Source organism: Pteropus alecto, unplaced genomic scaffold (assembly GCF_000325575.1).
Source record: "Pteropus alecto unplaced genomic scaffold, ASM32557v1 scaffold120, whole genome shotgun sequence".
In the NCBI taxonomy this organism is placed as follows: Eukaryota; Metazoa; Chordata; class Mammalia; order Chiroptera; family Pteropodidae; genus Pteropus; species Pteropus alecto.
The window spans coordinates 232,883-258,706 of record NW_006430061.1 but is presented as its reverse complement, the minus strand read 5'-3'; the positions used below and the strand labels follow the sequence as shown (position 1 = coordinate 258,706).

General features: G+C 45.5%; 1 protein-coding gene across 4 annotated transcripts in view; it reads right to left on the bottom strand.

Annotated features, from left to right (window-relative positions):
• The window catches only part of SERGEF (secretion regulating guanine nucleotide exchange factor), a 180,841-nt gene that overhangs the window by 11,889 nt on the left and 143,128 nt on the right, over positions 1–25,824 (bottom strand). The window contains exon 11 of one of the 4 annotated variants that reach the window (XM_015589488.2): positions 65–204. The exons of 2 other annotated variants lie outside the window; for them this stretch is intronic. In XM_015589488.2, coding sequence (XP_015444974.1) covers positions 92–204 — 113 coding nt within the window. In that variant the 3' untranslated portion in view covers positions 65–91. Of the gene's footprint in view, positions 1–64; positions 205–489; positions 594–25,824 lie in introns of those variants that run through there. One more of the 4 variants, XM_025046343.1, reaches the window with a different exon arrangement.

Below are 25,824 nucleotides of genomic sequence, written 5' to 3'. Positions count from 1 at the left end.
CCAATGGGGTAGGAATGTTCAGGATCCCTATTTCACTCCTGAAGAAGCTGGGACTCGGGCTCACCTGAAAACTAAATGGTGGAGCCAGGACTCAAACCAAGGTCAGTCTGTCTCCAGAGCCTAAGTTCTCAAACCCTCTGTTCCGTGGCCTCTGCGTTGCTGGTGACCTTAGGTGAGCACCTTCCTCTCTGGGTCTCCGTTCCCCTGTGAAATGTAGAGGTCCAGTGATTCCAGTGGGTACAAAAGATGTTGCAAACAACTGTGAGCCAAACAGAAAGCAAGAAATGCCCACCTCTGTGGAGATCAGTTCCCATGCCTCAGGAGGGAAAGCAGAATATAATCTGGGTGGTGTAAGTCCAAAGTCAGGCTTTTGCCACATGTGGTTTAAACCAGCAAGTGTCAGAGAAGCTCTACCTGCCCACTTCCGCCAGACCAAACTGCCCACCTCCCCCCACCCTTCCCCCCCGCCACCTCTACACACTCATTTACCTCCCCAGCTGCGCCTTTGCTCATACTGTTCCCCCTATTCCTCATCTCTCCTTACTCTTCTCCTCCAGGAAGTCTCTTCTGATCCTGCAGCTCTCTCCAAAAGACTGTAACAGACACATCAGCTTTAATAGCCACTTAAATACCATTTCATCAAGAAGCCCCCACGTCAACAGGATAGCATTTTTCTTGGTGCGCAGCTCCCTGTCTTCACAATTTGCTCTGTCTCTAATGCAGAAGGGAACAGTGGCCCTTCTCTATCTGAATCTTTCACAGCAGCAGATGCCAGTAAGGTTGCCTGGAGAGTCTGGAATTACCATGTTGCCATGGTAACAGCAGACCAAGGTTTGGGGCACTTTATCCCCGATGAGCTGCCCTGGCAGTGCCATGCCAGGCTGTTGGTGGAATCTTCCCTGATGAACCAGAAAAATCCATTAATGGGCAAGAAACTGCTCCACTGGTGCTGAGGTTTAGCTCCTGCAAACCCACTTGCGGGCTACTCACCCAGCTCCTTGACTGATAAGGAGGCCAGGCCCTGGCTCTCTGCACTGTGGCTCACTCGGGGGTAATCTGGTTTTTAACCGGCTCAGCCAACAAAGCAGGCCCTCCCCAACTCCAGCCCCCAAATTATCACTTCTCTCGTTTGATGCCGCCAACCAAGGCTCTGTTGGCGTGGACCCTGGCAATTAGCACAGCACCCGCATTTGTTGGGGAATTAAGAGCCACTGATTAGGCTAATTCCACGCCATTTACAGGCAGTGAATATCAGCCTGAGACTGGCTTTTCCAATTGGTGGCCTAGAGGGTGGCATGATCATGGCTGGACTTTGAAATGGAGGCAAAGGCCTGGTGAGCCAGACTGAACCAGGAGGGGACAGGACTCACCTCTGGGCCTGGCTGCATGTCAGCCTTTGCCTCCCTTAGTCTCTCCTGCCTAAGGGAACTGAGGACCAGAAGAAGTTGTTTCCACATTGAGGTCATGCCTATTTCCAAGTCAATCCCAACTAGAAGGGGAGGTCAAATCCCTTCGATTGTCTCTGTGCTGACCCATGGGGAATGCACAGCCAGAGTACTAATGGGCCCTAAACTGGGGCTTTCTGGGGATGGAGGCCTGAGTCAAATTCTAGCTGGCCAGGCAGAACTCTGATGCTTTACTTAGACTCTCTTGCCATCCCACTACCTAAGGTCTGAGCCTTTTAATTTGTCCCCCAAGTTGCTGTCTAGCGGGAGCCCCTAGGAATTTCAATGTCCCATGATAATTACCTTAAGATTCCTGTTTTTTTTGCTGTCAGACCCCTCACCTCCTGCTGGAGGATCCCAAATGGGCCCTCCAGGATATTTACATCCCCAGGATCATATAGGCCCCTACATCTTGGGTGGTTGATCCCTATTTAGATCCAGTAGGAGTCAACCCCATAGCCAGTATGCTTCCCCTTCGTTTCTACCCTCTCCTGCCAGTTTGCTTACACAGAGCATATGTAACCATGTGGAGTTGGCTAACTTAATATATGCCCACAGACACTAGAGAACTTCCAGATTCCTCCAGGGAAATTCATAGGCATTGAAGCCTGACCAGAAGGTCTTGAGGACTGAGCTTCCTTAATTCAAACCCTAGCATGCTTGAAAACAGGGGCTGAACCAGGTCTTTCCAGCCATTCATAAAATATTGATTGAGTTTTACTTGGTAGCTGACATCAGGAATATAGAATGAGCCATTCATTACATGTGACGTCAAGAAATATATAGTCTAGATGATCAGAAGAGATGCCTGGAGAGCAAGAAAGAAGGCAGGACCAAGAGGACATGTCACCTGCAAAGCTGTGAGTACAGAGGGTTGAAAGGAGTCAGGTGGCCTTGGCCAGAAACTAGCAGGATAGAAGTCACATATAGGTCTAGGATGTTCAATTCTTTGATTTCATAGGCCTGGGAGATAAATCTAGAATCCAATACCAAGGACACAGTCAAAATATTCCTATTGTTATCCTGAGTTCAGGAAAAAATTTTGGGAGGCACAATGAAAGAAGGGCCTAGGAAGACTTATTCCTATCCTAGGAAGACTTATTCTTTCATACTTTGCCCTGGGCCTACCAAGAACCTGCTGGCTGGAGTGAGAGGGAAAGGACCTGGAGAGGGAGTGACCTCTCCTAGCTTTGACATTTGTGCCTTCTTGGTAGAGGTCTTCCTGTCATGATATACATCAACCTGGGGCCCCCAGACAGGGAGGGAGCCCTGGTTTTAGCCTTCCTCATTTGCTTTCCTGTACTGCAGATACCACTTGTATCCTACCCCCCTGGAGATGAGGGCCTTCAGAGGGAAGACAAGAGCTGCCTCCTCTGAGCCTCCTTGCATGCCTCATGACCCACACAAACCCTCTACTCAAGTCGGGAGGGTTTCCCACCCTGCTCCACCCATACCTGTGCTCTACAGTCTCTGCCTGTGCTCGCATACCCTCTTCCCCCCAGCCAGGAAGGCCCTCACCAATTTCTCTTGGGGCAGTCCAAATCCTAGTCTAGCCTTCAAGGCTCAACTCCCATCCTCCTTCCTCCAGAAAGTTTACAGCAATCACTTCTTCACTGAGCTTAGAAGGAAAGTTTCAGGGCAGGAAGGGAATTTCAAGATCACTGGGCCAACCTACTTGACTCCACATAAGAGGAAACTGGGGCATGGAGAAGGAAAGGACTTGCCCAAGGCAGAAGAAGGGCTATGACTGGAATCCAAGTCTATAGATTACCTGGACAAGCCTCCCAGGGACTTATAGCTCTGCTTTGTTTTGCCTATCTGTGTCACACACTATAAAACTGTCCATGGGGACAATCAATACCTTTATCTCTGGATCCTGTGCCTTGCACAGAGCCCTGGATTGCCGGTAGCTCAGAAAATAGAATCCTCAGTAGCCAAAGGCTCAGGAAGGCAACAGATCCTGAGAAAAAGTAAGACACAGGTGAAAAAGAATAAGAAAAACCCCTCCTTTCAGCAATTCTGCACTGTTCTGGGATGCAAGCCAAGTCCATACACTGGATTGGGGGTAAGAATAGAGATGATGCATTCAAAGGACGTTATATCCAAAAGAGATTTCCACATCCAATGCCAGTGTTGGCCCAGAGCTTCCTGGGAGAGCAACTTGGAGAGGCTGGCAGAAGGGGTCATGCTGAGGTCAGCCTCGAGCCTAGGAGCAATGGTAATGGTAGCAGCTGAGGGAAGATTTTTCTTTTCAAGTCAAATCTTCAGATTTTTAAAACAAAAAGAACTCTTCAGGATCACTCAATCCAATTCTCAAATTTTTCAAATAGTCTTGGTAAGAAGAGAGACTTAATCGGGCCATACAGCCCATCGGGGTCACAGCCAAGACACAGCTCCGGGCCTCTAGACTCCACCCACGGCTCTCTGCAGGGCAACCAGTCTCAACTGGGCCCCACGTGCGAAGGACGGCACCTGCTGGGTCGAATGGCCACAAGTAATTTCTATGTTGTTTTTAAAATGTCAAAATTCAATTACTGACAGACTGGCGATTCAGGTTTAAAGAAAAGTACTGGGCTTGACTAAGGCTCCAAGTGAAGGAGCCACTTGCTGAGATCATACAGCTAGAAAAAGGCGGCGCCCAAACTCAAGCACAGATTTATCTGGTTCCAAAGTTCTTCCCTTTCCCATTGGCTCAGGCTGCCACACGCGCTGCCTCTAAGCTCAAAATAGAGGAAGAAAGACAGGACAGACAGACATTCTGAGCCATCGGAGAAAGGATTTCACTAGACAGATGAGTCTTGGGTGAGCAGCTCTTTTGTCCCAGGTTCTGTGTTGGGTGCTGGAGATAAAATGAGATCCAGGAATGCAGATTCTAAATGAACAGTCATAAAGGTTGGAGGAGAAACTAACTCAGTCCTTTAAATTCTGAAGTGAGAATGAGGTTGAGGAACACAGTACAAGAAAGGGGTGGTGTGATGGAACGTGCTGCCAGGGTCCTGCCCGAAGACAGGTGTGGCTCGAGCCGAAGTAACCTTTGTCCTTGCCGAGCACAACACAATGCCTGATACATAAAGGCACTCAATATAGTAGAGTTGTTGAGTCGAAGCATGGAAAAAGGCAATTCGTATCCCAAAAAGAACTGAGATGCAGCCCCAGTGTTTGCAGAGAAAGGGTCTGCCCACCAAATGGGGCCCTGTGCCCCTTCCATCTGGAAAGGGGGCAGGAGGCAGCTGGCAGGTCCAGAAATGCTGACACAGAGAGAGACAGAGCTAGCCCCAACCGACTTCTCCATGGCAACAAGCTGACAGAAAACTGCACAGAAGACTGAGAATCAGTTTTTAAATAAAGACACAAAACACTCTCAGTCTAAAATCATGCATGCAAAGCAATAGCTTCCGCCTTAGTCCCTTAGGAGGGATAGACAGTCACTAGAAAGGTGCCTCCTTCCAACCTGCCATTCCCCTGCCAAGGGCCTGTGTGCCTTCTCTCCTACTGTGCACTCTTCTGAGAGCTGCCAGGCAGAATCTCTCTCGCTTTGCAGTACATGCTTCAGGGCACTGCATCAAATCTGACAAGAGAGGGTAAAGGCTCCACCAGGGTTGGGGCTGGCCAGGCACTATAGCAAACAGGCTGTGGCAGCTGGCTTCCTGTCACACCACAGAAGCAGTGGCTGCAGCAGCGGGGCCAAGAAGGAAGAGCAGGGTCAGAGGCCCCTTTCTTCCTCTGACTGATGGTCAAATCCTGCTTTATCCTTCAGGGCTCAGCTGTATTTGCCTTCATCTCTCTAGGATGACTTGATTGTGCACACCTTCCACTGCAAGTCCAAAGCCCTCTGTTTACATTTCAAATGTAAAACTTTTCATTATACTTCTGCTTACAGAAGTAGACAGTCTCCTTTGCATTAAACTTCTGCTTACTTATTCTGCCCCCCAGTAGAAACCTGGTCTGTGATAAAGCCTCAATAAATATTTTCTGAAGTAAATCAACAGCATGAGAAAACATTTTAATTTGAGTAGCTAGACACCAACTCTCCTTCAGTTTAGGGGAGTCTACTCCAACTACCATTTCCCTCCAAAGCCTTGGGTGCTTGGGGAGCAGGAAGGCAGTGTCACCCCTTCTCCTATGCTGCTGTCCTTCCCACTGGATCCCCCACTAGCTTTCTGTCATCTCCAATGTGTGTTCTCTTACAGTTTCACAGACATCGCCATATCCAAAATGGTACCCCCAAACGAGCTGGACTAAGGATCCAGGATTCACTTCTAGCTTCATTACCTCCCTTCTACGTGAACTTAGGCAAGCCATTACATCTCTGAGCCTTGTCTGCAAAATGAGGACAATCCATTCCCATTCCGATCCTTATCTCATGAGGTTGGCGAGGAACAGAGATGATGAATCATGAAGATGCTCTGAAAGCTGGAAGGTAGTATCTGTGCAAAGATGAGGTGGAGTGTTGTTTCCAGGATCTTGTGAAAGGGGTACCTGGGGCCTAAACTCATGAGCGACTTGCCCATGATCACACAGGGAGGGCGTGGCCGAGAGTCCAGGTCTTCTAATTCCTGGTCCGGAGCTCTTTCCCCAACCTTATGGTGGCCTAGAAATCCCATCTAGGCATCTAGGCACTCTTCGACTTTGGCAAAAACAATTCCACATTCCATCAAAATAAGAAGCATTTTGGATCACTTGTGGGGTATAAATCTCTGAAATGGAATGGAGTCCAGCTCTCTACTTTCAGGCAGAATGCCACCTAAAACATTCTAGGCAGGGAGTTAACTCTTTCTCCCCCATAGAGCCTTTCCTTCCAGCTCTCGGTCACTGCTAATTAACCCATGCCAGAAGGGTCATCCTGGTGGCTAAAACGGTCCTGCTGTGGCAGATCTCAGGCCTTCACATCTAACCTCAGGAGCGAAAATAATGAATGGAGCACTGTGAATATTAGAGAAGCAGATCGGGAAGAGCTCAGACAGGATACAGAGGAAAACTGGTATGGCTTGGAGTGCAGACTTCAACAGAAAATCACTAAGAGTACTCTAGGGCTTGCTTCAGGAGGTAGGGACACTGATTCCCTGGGCTATAAAGTCAGCAGAAATAGATCTCAGAGACAGAAGGGACACACAGGTCCCCACTGCTCAGATTCTAAGAGCTTCTAGGCCCGTATGCCAGAGATGTCACCAAGTGAAGCCTCTTCAGACCCTGCCAATGACTTGAAAAGGAAGATGGAGGGAAGAGAGGGAGGAAATGCCTTTGTCAAGAACCCTCACCCTTTCATGGTATGATGGTTAATTTTGTGTCACCTTGGCTAGCCTATGGTGACCAGTTGTTTGGTCAAACGCTAGTCTAGATGTTGCTATAAAGGAATTTTTTTTTTTTTTAGATGTGATTAACATTTACAATCATTTGTGGTGGGCCTCATCCAATCAGTTGAAGGCCTTAAGGACAAAGATTGATGTTTCCTGAAGAAGGAATTCTGCCTCAAGGCTGCCACACAGAAACCCTGTCTGAGTTTTCAGCCTTTGAATTCATGACTGCAACATCAGCTCTTTCCTGAATCTCCAGTCTGCTGGCTTGCCCCAAGGATTTTGGACGTGGTAGCCCCCCAATCATGTGAGACAATCCTTTAAGATAAATCTCAATAGATAGATGATAGATAGATAGATAGATAGATAGATAGATAGACAGACAGACAGACAGATAATTGATCCTACTGGTTGTTTCTCTGGAGAACCTTAACTTGGGGGTTTTCATCTAACTTACTTCATACAATCCTCCAAAGGACATTGAGAGGTAGGTTTTGCTATTCTCATGTCTGTTTGCACACGAGGAAGCCAAGTCTTGAAGAGTCAAGATACTGGGCGAGGGAGACCCCAAAGCCCATGGTTTCTCAGTTTCACCACATGGCACGAGGAAGTAACACTTCTCTGAACACCTCTGGGACTAGAATTCCTGGCCAAAGCAGAGTGCTGCTGACTCCTCTGAGCTCTCCTTCTTCCTGGGAATACATTTAATGCCAACGGGGAACGAGGGGTCTGAATAGGTTTGCTCACTGAGACAGGACGGCCTGCTTTTGCCAAACGTACTCTTTAGGATCTCCATTCTTCCCTGGGATCGGTGCACCAATACCTCAGGGTCTCATCCCATCTGAACCTGAGCCTGAGGGTCAAGGGAAGACGCGGGCTTTGTTAGACCCTGAGTGGTCTTTCTCTCCAAGGCAAATCCAGGCTGGAGGCCATTCCCACTTGGCTCCCGCAGGGAAGTAAGAAGATTGTGCTCTCTGCTCAAATGATGTCCCCTGAAGGGGCTGCTTTCCCCAGGGTGGTGACTGAGCAGGCCCTCCACTCTGCCTAGGCAGGCTGCCCTTTTCCCCACCCCTAGGTCTCTCACCCCAGAGTCCCCTGGGGAAGGGGGAGCACTCTTACCCTGAACAGCTTTAGCCTAAGAATGGAAGAGGCCTCTTTCCTCACTTCCCATTAGTGCAGCTGACACAGGGTGGGATTTGCAGGAGGAAGTTTGCTAAATGTGAGGCGGCACTGGAAAGGAAATAATCACAGCAAGTCAAACATATCTGTGGGCAGGCAGGGCTGCCAATACGAGGTTTCCGATTCTCTCGTTCCAAAGGGCTGGGACGTAATCTGCAGCAGCCTTTGTTCGGCTTCCTGTCATTTGAACTTCCAGCAGTTTCCACTTGGTCACTATCTTGCATGGCTTCTCACAGTGGGTCTTCCCAACATATTAAGGCACACATAAAAATGATGTTTGACATGTTGGGTAAACGGAGAGGTGAATGTACAATACAGCCCGAGGACCAGCTACAGCTGGCCCAAAACAGAGCTCGGAAAGGTCACACTGTGAAAGCGGCAGAGTGGTTCTCATCTTTTTTCTACTCTGCCTCCAGGGACAAGGACCACGAGGTGTTTATCTCTGAGTTTTGGGTGCCTAACTCGTGGCAATGCTCAGGAATGTCAGGGCGGCAAATGACACAAATCCAGAGAGCCCTTCCCCACACGTTCTCAGGCCCTCCAGCTTGTAGCAGAGTCTCTGGCCAGAGACCTCTCCAGTTGCAGACAAATACAGAGCTCCTCACACATCAGCAAACCAGAGAAGGTGCTGGGTAACACTCTAAGATGGCAAAGCATGGCCCGTTTCTCCTTTAAGTGCGATTTCCCTTATTTAGTAGGTATCCCTGCCCTGCCCCTCTATCATTACCTGCCCTCTACCCCCACTCTCCTCCTTCCCCCAAACTTGCTGTCCATCTCCACAGGAACCTGCTCTCTGCCAACAGTTCCCTTGGACTAGTTCCCACTAGATCTTAATGCCTGGTAAAGTTAGGCATGGTCCTCCCATGGCCATTTGTGTTTTGAACCAAAACATAAGAGATTCCTGAAAAATTCTGGTTGGTCTGGAGGTCACACAAGGAAGGGAATGGACTTTAAAGTGAGATAACTCCAGGTTTCCAGCCCTAGTTCTGCTACTTCCTTTTTGAATGACGTTGCATAAATCAATTTCTCTGAGCCCTGTGTCCTCATGTGGAAAATAAGCATAAAACCTACCGCACAGGGTGACTACGCAAAGGCCTTACAATCTCGCACAGTGCAAAGGGCTGAATAGTGGCCCTCCAAAAGCTATGTCCATGTCTTAGCCCCCAGAACCTGTGAATGTGACCTTATTTGGAAAGAGTCTTTAGAGATGTGGTTAAGGATTTTGAGACAAGAAGATTGTCCTGGATTATCTGTGTGGGCCCTATGTGCCATCACAAGTATCCTTTTGAGAGAGAGGCAGGACACAACACAGAGAAGAGGTGGAGGCAATGTAACCATGGAGGCAGAGGCTAGGGTGATGTATTCACAAGTCAAGGAATGCCAATAGCCACCAGAAGCTGGAAGAAGTAAAAGACGTGTTTGTACCTAGAGCAGTGGTCCCCAACCTTTTTGGCACCAGGGACCGATGCTCCTGTGAGAATCTAATGCCTGATGATCTGAGGTGGAGCTGAGGCAGTGATGCTAGTGCTGGGGAGCGGCTGCAAATACAGATGAAGCTTGACTTGCTGGCCGCCACTCATCTCCTGCTGTGTGGCCTGGTTCCTAACAGGCCACAGACCCTACTGGTTTGCAGCCCAGGCATTGGGACTCCTGCCCTATAGACTTTGCAGACGTAATTAAAGACCATGAGATGAAATCATCCTGGATTATCCAGGTGTGCCCTAAAGCCAATGACAAGTTTCCTCATAAGAGACAGACAAGGTGACACAGAAACACAGAGGAGAAATCAATGTGAAGACAGATGCAGAGATTGGAGTTTTGCAGCCAGAAGCTAAGGAACACCTGGAGTCACCAGAAGACAGAAGAGGCAAGGAAGGATTCTCCCTGAGAGCCTCCGGAGGAAGCATGGTACTGCCAACACCTTGATTTCAGACATCTGGCCTCTAGAACTGTGAAAGAGTAAATTTTTTTTGTAAGCCACTCAGATCATTCTTGATTACTGCAGCCCTGGGAAATGAATATGCACTGCCTATCTCCCTAATTTATTACATATCACCTTTTATCTCCTGCTTTATACCAGAGCCATACAAACCCCATGCACAAGAATGCAAGCTTCAGGAGAGTGGAACTTTGATTGAGTCACTATTATAACCCTACTAATTAGCATGGTGTCAGATACATGACAGATGCTCTATATATATATATATATATTTTTTTTTTGAATAAATGAATGAACTATAGTTCTCAGAAGGCAGAAGTTCTATGTCATTTACTTCTATATACTCAGCACCCAAGGTACAGGGCACATGGCTCTATACATGCAAAACTTCCTCTCCCATCTATTTCAGCCCTGAAGGGGCAACTCTCAGAAAAAGGTGCAAATCTTATCACCCTGAAGCTCAGAGATAAGCTTCCAGGCTCCAAAGAGTCCATGAACCCTTTCTAGACCTTGTTTCCAAACTCCCTCTAAACAGAAGCCTTGGAGAGAATCCACGACTACACAATCCAGGGGATGATATTGTTTAATTAAACAGAGACCCAAGTCACCAGCGTCTGGCTGAGGCTGGGCCTCTGGGACCTGAGCAGGCAACATTTCATCATTAGGAGGAAAGAAGATGACAAACTCTTTCCTGAAAGAACCCAGCAGGCAGTCAGAATTACTGGATGTGGATAAATAAAACCATTATTTCCAAATACATATCCCAGGCAGCACTAACTGCATTCTCCGTATCACAGGCAATGCTAAATTTAGAACTGGCAGTTTGAGTCATATGCTGATTCCTGAAGAGAAGAACTAAATTCAAGGGGGAAAAAAATCAAGTGTCACATGAAAATAAAAATGCAACCTTAGTCTCTTGGAGCAAGCTGTCAAGAGAGGTGAGGAAGTTTCCTGCACAGAATTCTGCCTATAAAGGAATTCCAGAGGGGTGGGGGCAGGGCCGTGCTGGGTGCCACAGCAACGGCAGCCCCTGGGGAAACCTCTGGGGTGCCTGCCTGTGTGGAGCTGCTGAGGCAGGAGGGGAATCTGCATGCTGAGCAATAATGCGAGAACACTGTTTCCAAAGCTGTCATACGCTGTCTCACAGAAGCCTTTTCTCAACCCTGCAGTGAGGTGCTGTCACCCCTGTCACGCAGTTGATGAACGGAGCCTAGACTGGTGACGTGACTTGCCCAAGTCATACAGTCAGTGAGCAGGAGAGCAGGGATTTACTTTAATAAACCTTTAATTTTAGAATAGTGTTAGAGTTACAGAAAAGTAGAAAAGATAGTACAGTTCCCAAATACCCCTCCCTCTCATCATCTTGCTCAGGGTACTATTGGTGACTCACGGGTCTCTAAGTGGGACTGTTCTTGTGAGAAGCTCACTTCCAGCTCCTCATTCCCCAAAGTGTTCACGCATCTTGAAGCCCCCCACTACTGGTTATCTACTCGAGATCCATTCTTCCCAAATTTTAGTCAGGGCAGCCATGTACCCAGCTAAAGACTAATTACCCAATCTTCATTACAGTTAGGTGTGGTCGTGTAACTACCTCCTGGCCAATGAGTTGTAAGTGAACACTGCTGGGTACCACTTCAATGACAGTGACTTAATAAGGCCTTTTTTTGTCCTTTCTCCCTTCTACCCACTTCCTGCCTGAATATAGATGTGACAGCTAAAACTCTAGCAGCCATGTTGGACTATGAGAAAACTCTGAAGATGAAAGCCTATCCTAAGAACTGTCAATTAGAGAGATGAAAATAACTGAGGTCCTTGCTATCCACAGAGCTACTATACCAGCCCTGGACTGAATGTCACCAAACTTCTCATATGTGAGTGTTTTAGTCTCCTCGCGCTGCCATAACCAAATACCACTGACCGAGTGGCTTAAAGAACAGAAATTTGTTTTCTCATAGTTTTGGAGGTTAGAAGTCCAAAACCAAGGTGCCAACAGGGTTGGTTTCTGTTAAGGTCTGTCTTCCTGGCTTGCAGATGGCCTATCCTCTGCGCCCACATGAGGGACGGCGATTCTGTTTTCTCTTCCTATGCTGTAAGGACTCCCATCCTATTAAGACTCCATCCTTAGGACCTCACTTAACTTTTATTATCTCCTTATGGGCTCTGTCTCCAAATACATTCATACTGCGGGGTAAGGGCTTCAAACTATGAACTTTGGGCAGACACAATTCAGTCCATAACAGTGAGAGAGAATGAACTTCTCTTTTATTTAAGTCATTGTTATTTTTGGTATCTGTTACTAGCATGTGCACACAATTCCTTACTGACTTCCAAAGTCTAAGGAACATTTTCTAAAGCTTCATTTTCATTTTGATGATCTTGTGAGCTGAAAGTCCAAAGGAAAGTACCAAAGATACCACCTTTAAGTCATCTTGAATGCTGATTCATTAATATCTTTTATTCATTAATATCTTTTATTCATTAATATCTTTTATTCATTCATTGACAAGCATTTATTCAGCACCTCCCACATGCCAGGTACTGGGCTATGTGCTGGGGACACTACAATAAACAAACATGGTCCTTGACCTCTAGGAACTTAGAGTCTTTACTGATTTACTTACTCTAAGCTCATCTCTTTCCAAAGGGCATTCTTAAAATATAGTAAGTAAAATAGAAATGGAAATTCAAAACCATGAAAAGGAGGACCATCCAAACATGCCAGCTCTGGTAATTTATATACATGTTGGGTACAACTGAGCTTTGAGCTCAGTTGGCTTTGAGCGTCCTAGGAGCCAAGACCAAGAGCAAAACAGTGACTTGGTCCTATTTTCTGAAAGGAGAATGAATCCTAGTGACTTATGGAAGTCAAATTTAAGCATTTTCTTTTCTGAACACAATCTACTCAATGCTTCTGGGTGACCGGAATGTCCTGGAAAGCACCATTTTCTGACCAAAACCCCAATGATGCTCTAAATTCCATGCACAACTCATTAGCTCTTAGATACTCATCCAATAAAGCCAGAGAGTTCCACAGTTTGCACACATGGTCTCAGTTTCCTCTTCCAGAGCGGAAGAGAGCTTATTGAAGACCATGAGCGATCACTTCTAGACAGTGCAGAAAATACGGACTGGTAAATCCAGAAAGCTCTGAAGCTTGGACATTAGGTGTATGATTTTTAAAAGAAGAAAGAGCAAGAAGATAGGACCCCAGAGAAAGGCCAGGGTAGATGAAAAAAAATGAAATGAGGATAATGACGTTAGTATGACTCACCCAGAGAGTTCCTTTCTCGGTATATCCAAAAGGCAGTATCTTAGTGAGAAAGAGTACGGGTTTGAATTCGAGCTCTACTACTCTGCCTCTCACTAGCTCTGTAATTTTGAGGAGTGTTAACTGCCCTGAGCCTTAATTTCCTCATGTAAAATGAAGGTATCTACCTGTTGTGGGGATTACATATCAAATCATTATACATAATATTTCTGCCACAGTACAGTAACAGTTACCACAGCCTACATATACAGGCATTGTCTGTGCCAGGCACTGTATTAGACACTTGATATGAATTATCTCATTTAATTTTTAACATGAGGTAGATGCTATTGATGAATTCAAAAACTATTGGTTTCTCCCCAAAGCTATGCTGAGCCACATCCTTGGATACTTTTGGAAGAAATATACCAGTCCTTGGAAGGCTCTTTGCAAATCTATCCCTTGCAAAGCAGCTGTACTGACATTCATTTTGTAACCATCTGAAATCCCTAAAGCTTGCTGCCACTGACACAGACCTTTAACTCTTGGAATTTTTAGTGGGAGTTTGCAGAACTCAAAGAATACCCTACCAAGAGGTCCTTCCTTTCCAATCCCCGCTTGTGGTGAAAGAAAAACACTGGAGAACTTGGAGGGTGCTACTCAAAAGAGAGTGACCAGGAGGAGGGGAGAGTGGGGAGTTATTGTTTGATGGGTACAAAGTTTCGGTACAAGAAGATGAAAAAGTTCTGGAGTTGGATGGCGATGGTTGCACAACAACACGAATGTACTTAATGCCACTAAATCGTAAATTTAAAATGGTTAAAATGGTAAATTTTGTTATATATATTTTACCACGATAAAAATAAGAATAATAGTAATAATAATAATAAAAATAGAGTAACCACAGTGGTGAGGGGGTCTAAAAACCATACATGGTGGAGAATACCTGAAAGAACTCAAAAATTCAAGCAAAAGTTTGAGAGCCTCTGGTTTTCAGGATAATAATAATATTACTCACTACTTACCGAGCACATCATATATGATGGTACTTTACCTACATTACCTTTATTCTCTAGTATGTCTCTATGAGGCACTTCTTCGCTTAGAGAGATCAGGTGACCAACCCAGGATCACATAGCTGGATAGTAGTAGAGATGGGATTGGAACCCAACCAGTTTCAATATGCCATGTCCTTCTATACCATGCTGCTTCTCATTCAAATATTGACTAGATACGTGGATTTTAAAATGCTGAAGTTTTTTGTTTTTATTTTTAATTTTAAGATTTTATTATTCTATATTGGGGTATGGAAGGTAGGAAGATCAGATGTCCATCTTCTTGAAGGCTCCTTGAACTGCCAGGGCATATAGGTAAACCCAAACCTATTGAATAGGTGCCCTGCACTAACCATTCTGATAAGAGGAAACTAGAAGACCTTTGAGATTAGAATCAGAGGCAAAACCAGGGTGATGCTGCCTGGGGACTGCATCAGGACCCGTGGACCACAACTAGCTCCCATGGGCCAGGAGCAGGCCATCAGCCAACAGAGAAGACATAGTAAGCTTCAAATACAGTAAGAGATACTGAAAGCATTTTTCCCCGACCATGCAGCTGTCACATCCCAGAAGAAAAATTTTGAAGAGTAAGAGGAAAGAAGAGGACAAAGCAGAGAAAGGATTAGAGACAGGCGAAAGGGTTCTGAAGGCTCTAGCCACTGTTCAAATCCCAGCCTATTGTTCCACTGGTAAGAGCAGACTTGTAAGCACTTTAAAGCCAGAGCACAATCTCATTACTGTCTTGGGTGTCCTCAGAAGTCCTTTGGCATCACCTTCTATTTTTCAGTGACCTCCCTCCTGTCACTGAATCTTGCCTTCTATGGACAAATGGATTTGAAAAATGGTTTTCAAGTCTAAGTCAGTATCACAAGCACCCAGGTAAAAAGGTATTATGGCAGAGTCAAGGGATGAGTGACAGGGAAATGGGTTTTCCATAGTGTTGGCTGTTGATCAGAGACCCCTGAACACTGACTCTGCTTCTTCTCCACTGGACAGACTTGATGATCCTGAGTTTGCTTCAAAAAGCGGGAAAACTTTTTATAGGAGAGATGTTGTAAATGTTCTCTGGAAACAGAAATTGCTTTAAGTTCTTCTAGAATGATGAGCCAAGTGTTGAGTACAAAAGACCCGTGATACAGCAAGAAGTGGATGTTTCCTGGATGCAGCAGGACCTACTCTGCATGGGCAGTGTAACCAGCAGCTGCATGCTCCATTACAGAACCAGGGGCAGAGAAGACAAGGCAGAGACACTGGTATCTATTCCTGCCTGGCCTCCTTGCTCCCAGTATATACCTGTATCATTGAATTATTAAGCTAGAAACTTGATATAATCTTACAAATGGTGTCTGTGCATGTGTACATGTGTGTCTTCCCACCAACCCTCAGACTCTCACTGTATTTTCTCCATTCTCCTTCAAGAATTTCTTGTTTAGCTGATCTTATTGTATCTACTTGTAAGCTGGAACCCATTTGTACAAGCAACATGGGCTGCCCTGTATTGGCAGCTGGAGCCACTTCCTGAGAGAAGGGCCTTGGAATACTGAGCAGAGCCATGGCTGACCAGCCCTGCCACGTGGATCTGGTTGGAGTCTGCCGGGCTCCCCTCCACACAGCGCTTGGCTGTCGCCTGCTCATTTTGAGTGGAGGATCCGGCACTTATTTTAGGCCCTTATAAATAATACATTTTGTCATCTTGATTCTTCTTCCAGGACTTCTTCTAAGCTATTTTTTCCTCTTTGGGAAAACCACTTTTACTCTACGAGACAGAATTGTTCATAAATCAAGAGGAGCTCCAAGTGACCGAAGCCTGAATTCCTGACTTTAGAAGCTGGCCTCATACAAGAAGATGATCTTAACTTCAAGGATGAAAAAAATGTCCACAACGTCTTTGATTCCTTGACCTCTGACCCAGGAAGTTCTAGTATCGCACCTTTAAATACCACTTCAAACCCTGAGTCCCTATGGGTTGGTTACGCTGAGTAAAATGCTGAGGGTCCTTAACCATCTGTAAAATGGAGACAAGGCTACCTATTGTGCAGACTTGCTCAAGCACCTGGCATAAAATCAAAGCTCAGTGTGCGAGTTCCACTTTGACTCTCTTTGTTCCCTGCAGCTCCCAAGAAGATATATTTGTACCTTAAAAAGTGTCATTTTCTACCCTCTTCACTGACCAGGAACCATTAAAGAAGTGTTCTTTGATTAATATGACACAAAGAAGCCCAGCTGTACAGCAGACAGAATGCTGAACTTGGAATTGGACAAACCAGGGCTTGAATCCTGGCTCTATTACTTGTTATGGGATCTTGGGCAAGTTCTTTAATCTCTCTGGACTTTAGCATCCTAATCAAAAAATGAGCCTAAATCACTAACTTTACAGTCTCTTTCTAATTCTAATGTGTATATGAATTGCCAGGGAATCTTGTTAAAGTGCAGATTTTGATTCAGCAGATCTTCAGGGCCTGAGGTTCTTCTAATCAGTACTGGCCAAGGCCAAAGCCAAGGCCGCTGGTTTATGGAGCACCTTTTCAGAAGAAAGGGCACGCATGGTCAGGGCACTTTGTAAATATAGGGCTCTGTCAGCTTAAAGTCTGATATATCAACCATTGTTCTACCTTAAACACAAAGAAGGTTATTCTACAACTCAACTTAGACTATGTATTAATCCTTGATTCTTTACAGGTCAGCAAAATAGTGATTATTTGCCTAGGAAAATAACAAGGCCTAGGAATACCATTTATCATCAATTCTCATCCCTCAGAAGAAACAACCAACAAAGCACAACACCTCTATCAGCTGGCTGATGCAAAAGGCAAACAAAAAACCAAACAAATCTGCAATAGACCTTAAAACCATTTCCGATGAAACTTTTGGAGGTAAGAATGTAAAACACCACCCCCCACAAAAGCATTGTGTTAAATCTGAATGTTTATGACTAAACCTAAATACTGACTTAGAGTGAAAGCAGGTTTGGCAGGATGAAGAAGGAAAAAGCCAAGGACAATGGGTTTCTGAGACTCGTTCGATGGGTAAGGGGAGGAAACTGAGGAGAGAATCTGATGGAATGAAAAGAAGGGAGCTGGTGATGAGGACTGTGAAAGAGGCTTTCCTTCTCGAAACAATCATACTCATATTCAATACGCAGGTCCAGGGTCACCTCCTTGGTGACACCTTCCCTGACAGGTGCTTCCTGCTCTTGCTGCCAAAGTATTAATACCCACCCCTCTTCCCACCCTGGAGCTGGTGCTCATTGGATCGCACTGAACACTCATTTCCGTATTGATCGCCAATCCCCTGAGGTCAGAGACTGTGTCTTATTCATCTCTATATTCTTAGCCTGGCACAGTGCCCTGGCACGTATTAGGCACTCAGTGAATGATGCTGACTGAATGCATGAGGTGGAGGATATTGAAGAGAAAGCTTTAATGGCCTTGCTTCAGAATTTATCTGTCCTGGAGGTATTCATTCATATATTCATGTGCTTGATAGACACGCATGCTCCAAGTGTGAGCACTCGGACCTCGTACCATTTTTCGTGTATTTCAATCTGACAAATATTTCAAACTTTCTTGATCCCAATATTGTAAACTTAGTAATATATATAATAATTATATATATTAATTTTGACACGCATGCTCCAAGTGTGAGAACTCGGACCTCGTACCATTTTTTGTGTATTTCAATCTGATAAATATTTCAAACTTTCTTGATCCCAATATTGTAAACTTAGTAATATATATAATAATTGTATATATTAATTTTATAAATATATGTAAAACCTTTAGCATCTTTTTAAAGTGCTTTTCTACTTTCACAGTAAACTGAATACATAATTTCCCCATTTTCAAAAAAGGAAACTGAGGCCCAGAAAAAAAAAATTAAGGATCTAAGGCACAGTCTCAAATTTTAGGTATATAAGAAAAACTTGATTCTTGTCAAAAATACAGATTCTTGACTCCCAGCTCCAGAGATTCTGATTCAGTGGGTATAAGATGGAACCCAGAAATCTGCATATTAATGCTCCTCAAGTTCTGAGGCAGATGCAGACCTGAGGCAAGGCCCCTGGATGATTAGAGGTCAGCCAGTGCCTTCCTTGGGCCAGGCACCTGGCCTGTTATGGACCGTGGTATCTGTTGGAGATCGTCTCAGGGCTTTGGTTCCAAACCTAGAGTCATGGGATGGGAAGCAAGTCACACAGATAGCACCTTCCCAGTGCCTGGCCGGAAACCTAAAACCAGAGACATTCAGACGATTGCTTTCCACTTCCACGCCCTGCTGACTGCCCCTGTGTGTTTCTCCCCCATCAGCCTCTTCCCTGTCACCCACTGCCACTTTTACCTGATCTTTATATAAAAGCCTCCCAAAGCTCTGCCTTGCCCTTTGCCCCTCCTTTCCCTCCCGCTAGAAACTTTCCCTCAGTCTACCTCCATTAGAAAGCCTCATTCATCTTCCCAGAGCACAGATCTCACCATAGAGTGTAAAATACCACTGTATTTGAAGCCAGAAGATCAGGTTCTGGTTCTAGCCATGACTCCAGAGCCATCACTAACTAGTTGTCTGACCTGGGTTAGTAACTTCTCCTTTTGGGATTCGGTCTTCGTGTGAGATAGACGGCCGGACGGGGTCATCTTCAAAGTCCTTTACAACCCTAGGATTTTATTGCTTAAAAAATATTAGTGACAGCTTACTGTTTATAAAGCTAAAGATACAACTGCATTATCTTGGAACATCTAAGGAGGCCTTCTGTGGTGTGGCCCTACTATGGACTGAATGCTTGTGTCCCCCGTCAAAAGCCACACGTTAAAACTCTAATCTCCACTATAAATGGTATTTGGAGATGGGGCCTTGGGGAGGTGATTAGGGGATGACAGTGGAGCCCTCATGATGGGCTTAGTGCCCTGAGAAGAAGAGATACAGAAGAGAGCTTGCTTCTTCTCTCCGCTCTCTACCCTGTGAGGACGCAGTAAGAAGACAGTCGTCTGTGAACCAGAAAGGGCGTTCTCACTAAGAACCTGACCATGCCGGCACCCTGATCTCGAACTTCAACCTTCAGAACTGTGAGAAATAAATGGGTTTTTTTAAGCCACCCAGTTTATGGGATCTTATCAAGACAGCCAGAACTAAGATAGGCCCCAACTGTTTTAAAGCATTAAACATGTATCTTTATGTTCCCTTTACGAGAGTCAAATTGAAGTATTCTCAGTTCCCTAAACATGCCTGGAGTGTTTCTTTTTCTTCTTCCTCAGTGCTTTTGTCATTATTTTATTTCAGAAAACCAACTTACCGATTTCAGTGTATATGGTTCCTACATTTGTCAAGGTCCAAATCGCATGGATCTCTTTTGGATTTTTCCTTTATGCCCCTAGCCTAAAAGCAAACTCTTTCTCCTCTGACTGCTAGTACTTTATTTGTCCCCTCTCACAGCTGGTATCACAGTTCTTCCTAGACCCGGCTCATACATCCTTTTGTCAGCTCCTTGAAGATAGGGCTTGTGTGAGTCTCCTACAGACTTAGCACAGGGCCTTGCACAGCGAAGGATTTGAGAAGTAATTATTAGATAAATGTCAGAAAGCAGATGCTTCCATTTTAGTTAGACCCTGAATTTCAGGGGCAACAAAGGCAGAAAGGGTTACATGGGAAAATAGTTTCTAGTCTTAAAAAAAGAAAGACTTCAGATCCCTGTTGCAGTGAACAACTTTTTCTTGAAATCAACCCTAAGGATGTAAGCCATAAAAAGGGGCCACTGAGCTTGGCAGTGCAGTGTTTCCATTGCTCATAAAGGCCAATGGCTTAATGCCTGAGATGGTTTTCCCTGCCAACAAAAGCTTGGGCTGAGATGCTCAATTTGGTGGCTGCAGGCTGACTGGGAGCTCTAGGCACATCCACAGAGTACATCCTCATGGCCACGGCGGCTCAGTGAACTCTGAGACCTACACGATGTGGTAAGAGGCAGACTTCCTGCCTCTATGATGTACTTGAAGGGGTTCCCTCTTCTGACCTCCCCTAGCCCTGGATCTGGCCTATCCCAGCTTATTCTCTGTCAACCTGGGGTCACAGTCAAATGTGCATGTTTTATCTTCCTAATTAGACCGGCAGTTCCTGCCTCGAAGGATCATGTTCATCTTGTGCCTTGTTCATTTTCCTTTCTCCCACGTGCCTAGCACAAATCCCTGCTCATAGCAGATGTCAATAAATGTTCTCTGGGTAGATACTCAAATTTAGATCAAATTGACTTACATTCCAATTAAAATCCCTAGTCAGAAAGACAAGATTTAATTCTTTTTTTCCTTACAAAAAGGACAATCTTGCTGTTTAAAATAACCTAATACATTTTCTTCACAACTCAGAGACAGACGCAGTTTCTGTTTTTAGAAGGCATATCTGAGATGCTATAAAGTAGTGCTTGATTTTGATATTTTATTCTGATTAAATCTGAGGCATATCAGAAACATGAGTGATGACTTGGCCTGCTCTAAACCATTCTATTCATTTATCTCAGAATCCTAGGACAGCAGAATGTGAGGGGTCCTAGAGGCTAACCATGTCATTATATAGCAAAGAGAACTGAAATTTAAGAGTTGAGATTAGAATCCAGGTTAGATGGTTGATTGGTTGGTCAGTTGGTTAATGTCTTTTCCTTATTCATTTGGTCAACAAACAGTGCACCAGGTCCTGCGCTGGGTGCCAAGGATATGGAACTGGCAGAGACATCCAGAGCCATCATTGAGTTCTCTAATGGTCACTTCCTGATTCCTCGGTCCAGGACATTTTACCTTCTTCGAAGGAGCTACGTGGCCTCTGCAAAACAGCCTCCTGGGGAAGAGGACCAATGTCGATCGGACAAAGCAGCCTTACGTTTACTGGAGCACTGCACTTCCCTGCAGGTCAAGAGCATCCATTCAAGGGCTAGTGGACTGGCATTCCTTGAAAGCCTTGTCCTTTATGCCTCAGCACTGCCCCCTTGGAAGTCATACAGCCATGGCCACACTCAGACATATGTTCCTTCAGACTAGGTGGTTATTTCTCCCTTCGGCTTAATGGCCACTCTCCCTTCAATAGCAGGAACACTGGTTCTTTCTTTTTACTGTTCTCCACCATGTCTTACACGATGTAGGAAATTTATACTTGTGGCTGATGGGACAACCTTAAAAGGTAGCTTTGGGTCCTAGAACACTTTTCTCTTTAAACTCATCCATAGACTCATCTTCTTTCGGGAATGGCAAATAGGCCTCATTCTCTGCCAATTCTGGTTGACTGGAAGTGACCGCCTGGAGTGCTGTGCTGAGAATGTTTCTGAGGCTGCATCTAGACGCAGTAGGAAATGAGGATTTGATTGATCGGCAGGCTATGGGGCAGCTATTTGCTTTCCATCAAGTAGACCCTGGCTTTAAGACATCTGTCGGTTCCTGGATGCCTAAAGGATTCAGCCAGACACTCTCAACATGCCCTACAAGGCCTTCACAGTGCAGTCAACAGCCGGATACACCAGCCTGTATCTCCCATCACAAGCTCTACAATCCAGCCACACTGAGGTGTCTTCTATTTCTTGAATACGTACCCCTCTCTTTTAGGATTCTAGGCCTTTGAAAATTCCCATTTTTCTGGAATGCTCTCTCTCTTTATTCACTTTTGATGCCCGGTTTCTCTGTGAAGCCTTCTCTTACTTCTACGAAAAGTCCTCTCCTCCGTGTTCCCATATCCCCTTGTTCACCCCTTTGCCATTACACTGACTCATTGAGATTCATCTGTTTACATTTCTACCTCCCTTAAGAGATGGGGGTCCTAAGGAGCAGAGCCCTGCTGTATTCCCCACCAGCAGAACACCAGCTGCAGATAAGGCGCTTGCTGTAGGACTGCTGAGTGAATGAACTCTTTGAAAATCTCTCCCCTTTCACTCCCCCAAGATGTCTTTTAGAGCTGTCAAAAGTAGCCTCTACCTTTAGTCTCTCAAACTTGCAGAGATCCATCCTGGCTGTCAGGTCCGTCACCTCTAGAGTCTACCCACTGCCAGATGTCCTCCCTGCACCTCAGTTTAGGAATTGAAACTAGATATCACTTTGATCTACACTAATTGGGCACTGAGTAGATTGAGCACAATGGATTATTTCATCTAATCCTTTATCAAGTCCTGTTGCCCGAAGTTCAGTATAATCACAAATTTATCTGCTTCTGTCTCTATTGTCATTGCCTGGCCCAGGCCACTGTTAACTCTCTTGGGCTATAACAATAGCCTCCTAACGGGGATCTCTGATTCCCTGTTCACATTTTGCAATCCATTCTCCACTTGGCCATCTCAGTTTTCTTTAAGATCTCCCCCCATCACTCCTTTGCTTAAAGACCTTTAGTGGCTTCCCACTGATTCTAGAAAAAAATCCGAACTCCTCTGTGGCTGCCAGCGTCCAACATGATCTAGCTCCTGCTTCTCTCTGCCCTTGTCACTTCTCCCTCTGGCACACTGTGTCCCAGCCATCCAGATCTCCATTTCACTCCTTGAATGGCCAAGCCCTTCCCTCCTCTGGGCTTGTTCTCATTGCTCCCTCTGCCTGGAATGCTCTTGCCCCAGCTTTTCATTTGAGATCTCATCTCAAAATGTCACTTCCTCAAGGAGTCCTTCCCTGACCATCCGATCCATAGTGCGCAAGACATCTAGTTACTCTCCATCCCAGAGAGCCCTATTTATTTCATGGCACTTGAAATTAAGAATCTAAAATTATCCTATTGACTTAATTGTTTATGTTTTTATTATCTACCTCTCCCACTAGAATGTGAGCTCCATGAAAGCTCCAGAAAAGCCAGACGTGTCTCCTTCACTGACACATCCAATGTCTAAGACAGGGTCTGGCTGAGAGTAGGTGCTAAATATTTATTCAAAGCCGAATGATTAAATTTCTGAGGGTTCTCCAAAGACGGAGCTCCTATTTTTCCCCATGACCTACAGCACACTCCTCTTAAACATAAATAACAGTAAACGATAGAACATGACGCTGGAAGCCAGGAGACTTGGGTTCCAGGTCCCTTCCATAGGTGGCCCCTCACGAAACACAACGTAACAACATGAAAGATCCAGGCAAAATGCCAAAAATAAGGACAATAAGCTGTATTTGCCGTAGAGAAGTCAGGAAAGAGGAGAGTCCTGTGGCTGGAGAGGCCAGAGTAGGCTTTAATGGTCCAGAACATAGTCCTGGGACAAATGTCAGGGGCGTGATGCAGTATGCCAGGGAAGGATGGTGTTTCCTGAACTGGCATAAGACTAAACAGGCTGTATCTGACTGGGCTCAGATCAGAGATTTAAAGTGGCCTCTAGGGGGAGGAGGGAAATGTGATGGAGAAAGCTATGGAGAGGGCTTCAGCATGATCTCAGCTTCTAAATAAATTAAATGGGCTGCAGCTGAAAGACCACTGGATTCGTAGAAGGGTGGGGAGGGGGAAGAAAGGAAAGATGCACTGACTGAGCACCTCCGCCACTGCAGGTTCTGTGCCATGCACTCTATGCACACTGCCTCGTTCAGTCCTCACAATCTCCCTCCCAGGGAGGATGCAAGATTCTCATAAAGAAACTGAGGCTCAGACAACCTACTTTAGCTCTCTGAACTTCAGGATGCTTCTCTGTAAAATGGATAAATAAATAATAAAAATAAAATGGATAAATGAAACTCATAGGTCTAGTGTGAGAATGCAATGAGATATGGTATGGAGTACTGATATTGTGTTGGGTGCTTTGTAAATTTTACTGTTATCATTAATATTAAGAACCACTTATAATAGTAATAACTAGCTTGCGCAAGGTCAGACAGCTTGTGAATGTCATAGGTGATATACAAATGCTGGGTGGTGTTTTCACTATGTCAGGCTGCCCCTTAGAAGACCAGGATTTGAAACACAGCTCTGCCAATAATTGGGTGCATGATCTCAGACAAACTATTGCACCTTACAAGAACCCTGCTCTCTTACTCTGAATAAAGAGACAAGGAACTCTACCGTGCAGAGCCCACAGGGATGCTGGCGGAGAAAATAACGAGTGAACATGAATCTGCATTGTGTGCAGATGGGAACTGTGATAACTGTGACGGGCTCCCAAACAGAGATAAGTGTCCTCAGGTTGGCACGATTCAAGTATGCTAGATGGTGACATATGAAGCCAGAGCCATACCTGGGGTGCCGAAGATTTTGCAGGCAACAAATGGCCTCAAGTTTACAGTGACTGTGCTAGTACCATCCAAAGCTAGTCTGTATCTTGCTAATGCTCCTCTGGAAAATAAAAACAGTGTAAACCTCCTAAGACACTATTAGAAGCATGCTTCAAGGTTTTATCCAACACATTTGGAAAATAACTTCTCATAAAATCAGCTTTAAAAAAGAGCTGGTATGAGAAAGGGATGTAGCCAGAAGTCTAACAGGGATCAGATTGCAAGCAGCACATCACCCTCGGCACCTGAAAGGATTTCTCAGCAATGAGGACTGAGCTCTGTGTGGAAACTTAAGCCGGGTGGGCTAACTGCTTACTGAGCGGGTGTTTCCTCAGGCAGAAACAGGACAGTGTGTCCCAGTCCACCCCAGGCTGCCAGCAAGCTGACACATGCTCTGCATTTGTGCTCTGGGAAGCAATGAATGTTCTCCCTGGGCAGAGCATGTGGACTCAGGCCACGTGCACACACCGCAGAGTTGACAGCTGATCAGAGGCAGCTGATCAGAGGCACCACAGGCTTCTCCCCTTCTTACATCCTGAGGTGCTGACTGCTAGGCTTAACTCATGTGACCCTACACAAAACTCTGCAAGGTATTATGAGCCCGGTTTTGCAGACCGGGATAAGGAGGTTGAGACAGCAACTTGTCCAGGTCACATAGAAGAGGTAGAGCTGGGATTTAGCTGAGGTCCTGATTTCGAGGACATTTGAGTCCTTGGCAGACTTGCTTTTCAAGATGAAAGGCAAAGCCAAGAATCAGAAAATCTTAGAGACGTGATCCTCAGTCCACCATCCCCTCACTCTCCCAAGAAGGAGTCTCTGTCCCACCTGACACGATCACCCACATGGTCGCCCCCTCCAGGAACACCTCTCCCAGCGGGCTCACCATCTGTTCCAGTTATAAGAAGTTCTTTGTTCCACTGACATAGGGAATGTAACCTTCCCTTGAACATTGAAATTTGTATCATTTTCCCTCTCCCTCACTACACTGCATGTTAAACATACTAGAGAATTTTTAAAAGAATACCATGCTCCCTTTCATAGTGGTAATCACTGTCCTGAATTCATGTGGCTTTTCACAAGGCAAATATGTTCTCAGGGCATGTATCTATTTCGCATAGGTATTCACAGATCCTGTCACATGGTGTCAGAGCTGGATGAGTCACTCCTCCGCCCCCCCACCCCGCTGCCCTCAGTGCAACTTCCTCGGCCATTCCACAGGACACACTGCCTACGCTGCCACTCTCTCGCCCTCATCTAGACACAGGGAGATGTTCTCAGATAACAAACCAGAATACATGGCATAGGTCAGGGCTCAGGCAGTTCGGCTGAGCCCCATTCAAAGCGAAGAACCAGCACTGATGAAGATACTGTCTAGGGAGAACGCACAAGAGAGGAGGCCCAGAGACAGACCTGGGAGTCACAGCTGCACAGGAAGACCCTGAAAAACCAACTCTCTGAATTCAAGGATGTGGCCCTTTGAT